General features: G+C 63.8%; 1 protein-coding gene across 1 annotated transcript in view; it reads right to left on the bottom strand.

Annotated features, from left to right (window-relative positions):
- Positions 1-2157, bottom strand: part of Myo9b (myosin IXB) — a 58412-nt gene that overhangs the window by 14044 nt on the left and 42211 nt on the right. The window contains exons 18-19 of the mRNA XM_019210666.1: positions 1179-1369; positions 28-141 (exon numbers count right to left, since the gene is read on the bottom strand). Coding sequence (XP_019066211.1) covers positions 28-141; positions 1179-1369 — 305 coding nt within the window. The remainder of the gene's footprint in view (positions 1-27; positions 142-1178; positions 1370-2157) is intronic.

Here is a 2157-nt window from a genome sequence, read left to right on the forward strand (position 1 = left end):
GGTGGCCCGGGAGCGCCAGGAACTCACAGGACGCAGGTGCGCGGCTGTTGGAGCCGGCCGAGGGACTGGAGCAGCCTGCGGGGGTCCTCGCCCTGCCAGGGCAAGCCCTTGATGCTCTCGATCATCTGCTGATGTAGGTCGCTGAGGCGGAGGGGCCGCGACAGAGAGGACAGTTAGAGCCAGGGCCACACCTCGGGGGCCTGGGCCACGTGCCCCGGAGGGAGGGCCTCTCGGGGCCGGGGCGGAGCGTCCCAGTCTGGAGACCACTGTGGTCCTTAGGAGTTGGGGCCTGCTGGCCGCCCAGCACTCCACAAGGCCCAGCGCGTCCCCATGGAGCCCATGCTGGAGGGATTGGCGTAGCTCCCAGGCCAAGGAAGCACAGCGCTTCCTGCCAGCAGCAGCGGCCTCTGTGGCGCAGCTGGGCACAGAACCCGAACACAAGGCCAGGGCTCCCGCGGGGCCTTACCCTGTGGCCCTAGATGCATGCTTTGGCTCGGGTAAGTGGCCCAGGGGCCCAATGCTGGGCTGGCTCCCGGCCCCACACCTCACCTCTGGGCAGGCGCAGGGCACAGGGACACGGGGTCTCCTCTGCCCTGCTCCTGGGCTGCTAGCTCGCCCTGCCTGCCTGCTGGAGTCCCTCTCTTCCTCCCTCCCCACTACATTCCCAAGCAATCCTCCTCCCTCAGCCCCCGAGCAGTGGCCCACAGCGCCCCTCGCTGGGAACCCCTTCTCAGGACCGCCTATCTGGCTCCAAACTGCCTCGAGCCCTGCTCAGCTCTGCCCATGTGGCCTCTGAAGCCACGAGCTACGTACTGGCCCTTTTTTATGTTTTTGTTTAAATTTTGAAAAAGGGCTTAACTAAGTGTCTAAGCTGCCCAGACTGGCCCAGAACCTTTGATCCTTCTGCCTCAGCCTCCCAGAGTGCTGGCGTAGTGCTCTGCACAGTGTTGGGGACCACAGGCCTGTGATACATCATGCCCAGCAGGGAGTCCAATGGCCTCTGACCCTAGGACATCGCCAGCAGCTTCCTGTGGGTCCCAGGCTCTTCCACCCCCGACTGCCCCTGCTCTACCCGCCCGGCTGAGAAAAGCGTCCCAGAAAGGCGTCCTTTGTGCCAGCTGGGGACGCACAGGGCCACTAACAGCAGGTTTCCAGCTGCCACTAACAGCTTTGCTCACCGGTAAAGTTTTTCCGAGGGTGTGTGGGCTCCGGTGGGCAGTGCTCCGGGCTGGGCCTGTGCACCTGGGCTGTCTGTACCTGCGGGGACAGGGGGACGTTGCTTGCAGGGCCTCCCACAGCCCACCCAGCCTTGCTCCCCAACAGAGACTGAGATCACTTCACTGCTGTTTTTGTGGGGCTGGGGCTGCCTCTAGGGCCTCTTGTGTGCTCAGCAAGGGCTCATCCCAGCCTGCAGCCTCAGCCGTTAAATCGCCAGGCTGAACTCCAGCACTGCCTTGGCCTCCTGCGTAGCTGGGATTACAGAACTGCACCACCACACCTGGCCTCCTCTGATCATTGCTTTCACTTTTTTGGGCTTATACTGCTAGGATCAATTTTCCCTTTTTTTTCCTTTCTTTTCCAATGCTGGGGAGCAACCCGGGGCCTCGTGCCTTCTCAGCCCCCTCTAACTCATTTCAATTTGGGCCAAGCTGGGAACTGTGCAGCTTCACCCCAGAACGGGTTGGACTCGATGCCAACAGGAGTGCCAGGCTGGGACCGCAGGAGACAGCGCCGCTGGCACACACAGGCCTGCTCCTGGCTCGAGACTGCCCCCACGGCCGGCTCCCTGACTCCTGCAGAGGTGTGCGCCTGTGGGAGCTGCAGCCCTCGCACGGCTGTGGCCCATGCAGGCCACGTGTGAGGCAGCAAAGCGCCCGACGCCCACCAGCGGGTGCATGGAGAAAGCACAGCGGCGCCGACAGGCCGCGGAGTGCTACTCTGACACGGAGGAGGACAGCGGGCCGTGCGGGAAGATGACGCACTGAGACCGGTCTTCAGGGAAGCAAGCACCACGCGCTTAAGTAGTGCCCGGTTTCTCTGCGCAAGAAACCCCAAGTGTGGACGAGAAATGGGAGATGCCGGGAACGGGCAGGGCGCCCCCAGGTGGACGGGGCTGGCCACACCACAGCCCGGGGCCAGAGGGCCAGGCGGACACGT

Source organism: Fukomys damarensis, unplaced genomic scaffold (assembly GCF_012274545.1).
Source record: "Fukomys damarensis isolate Sample0158 unplaced genomic scaffold, DMR_v1.0_HiC HiC_scaffold_37, whole genome shotgun sequence".
Classification (NCBI taxonomy): domain Eukaryota; kingdom Metazoa; phylum Chordata; class Mammalia; order Rodentia; family Bathyergidae; genus Fukomys; species Fukomys damarensis.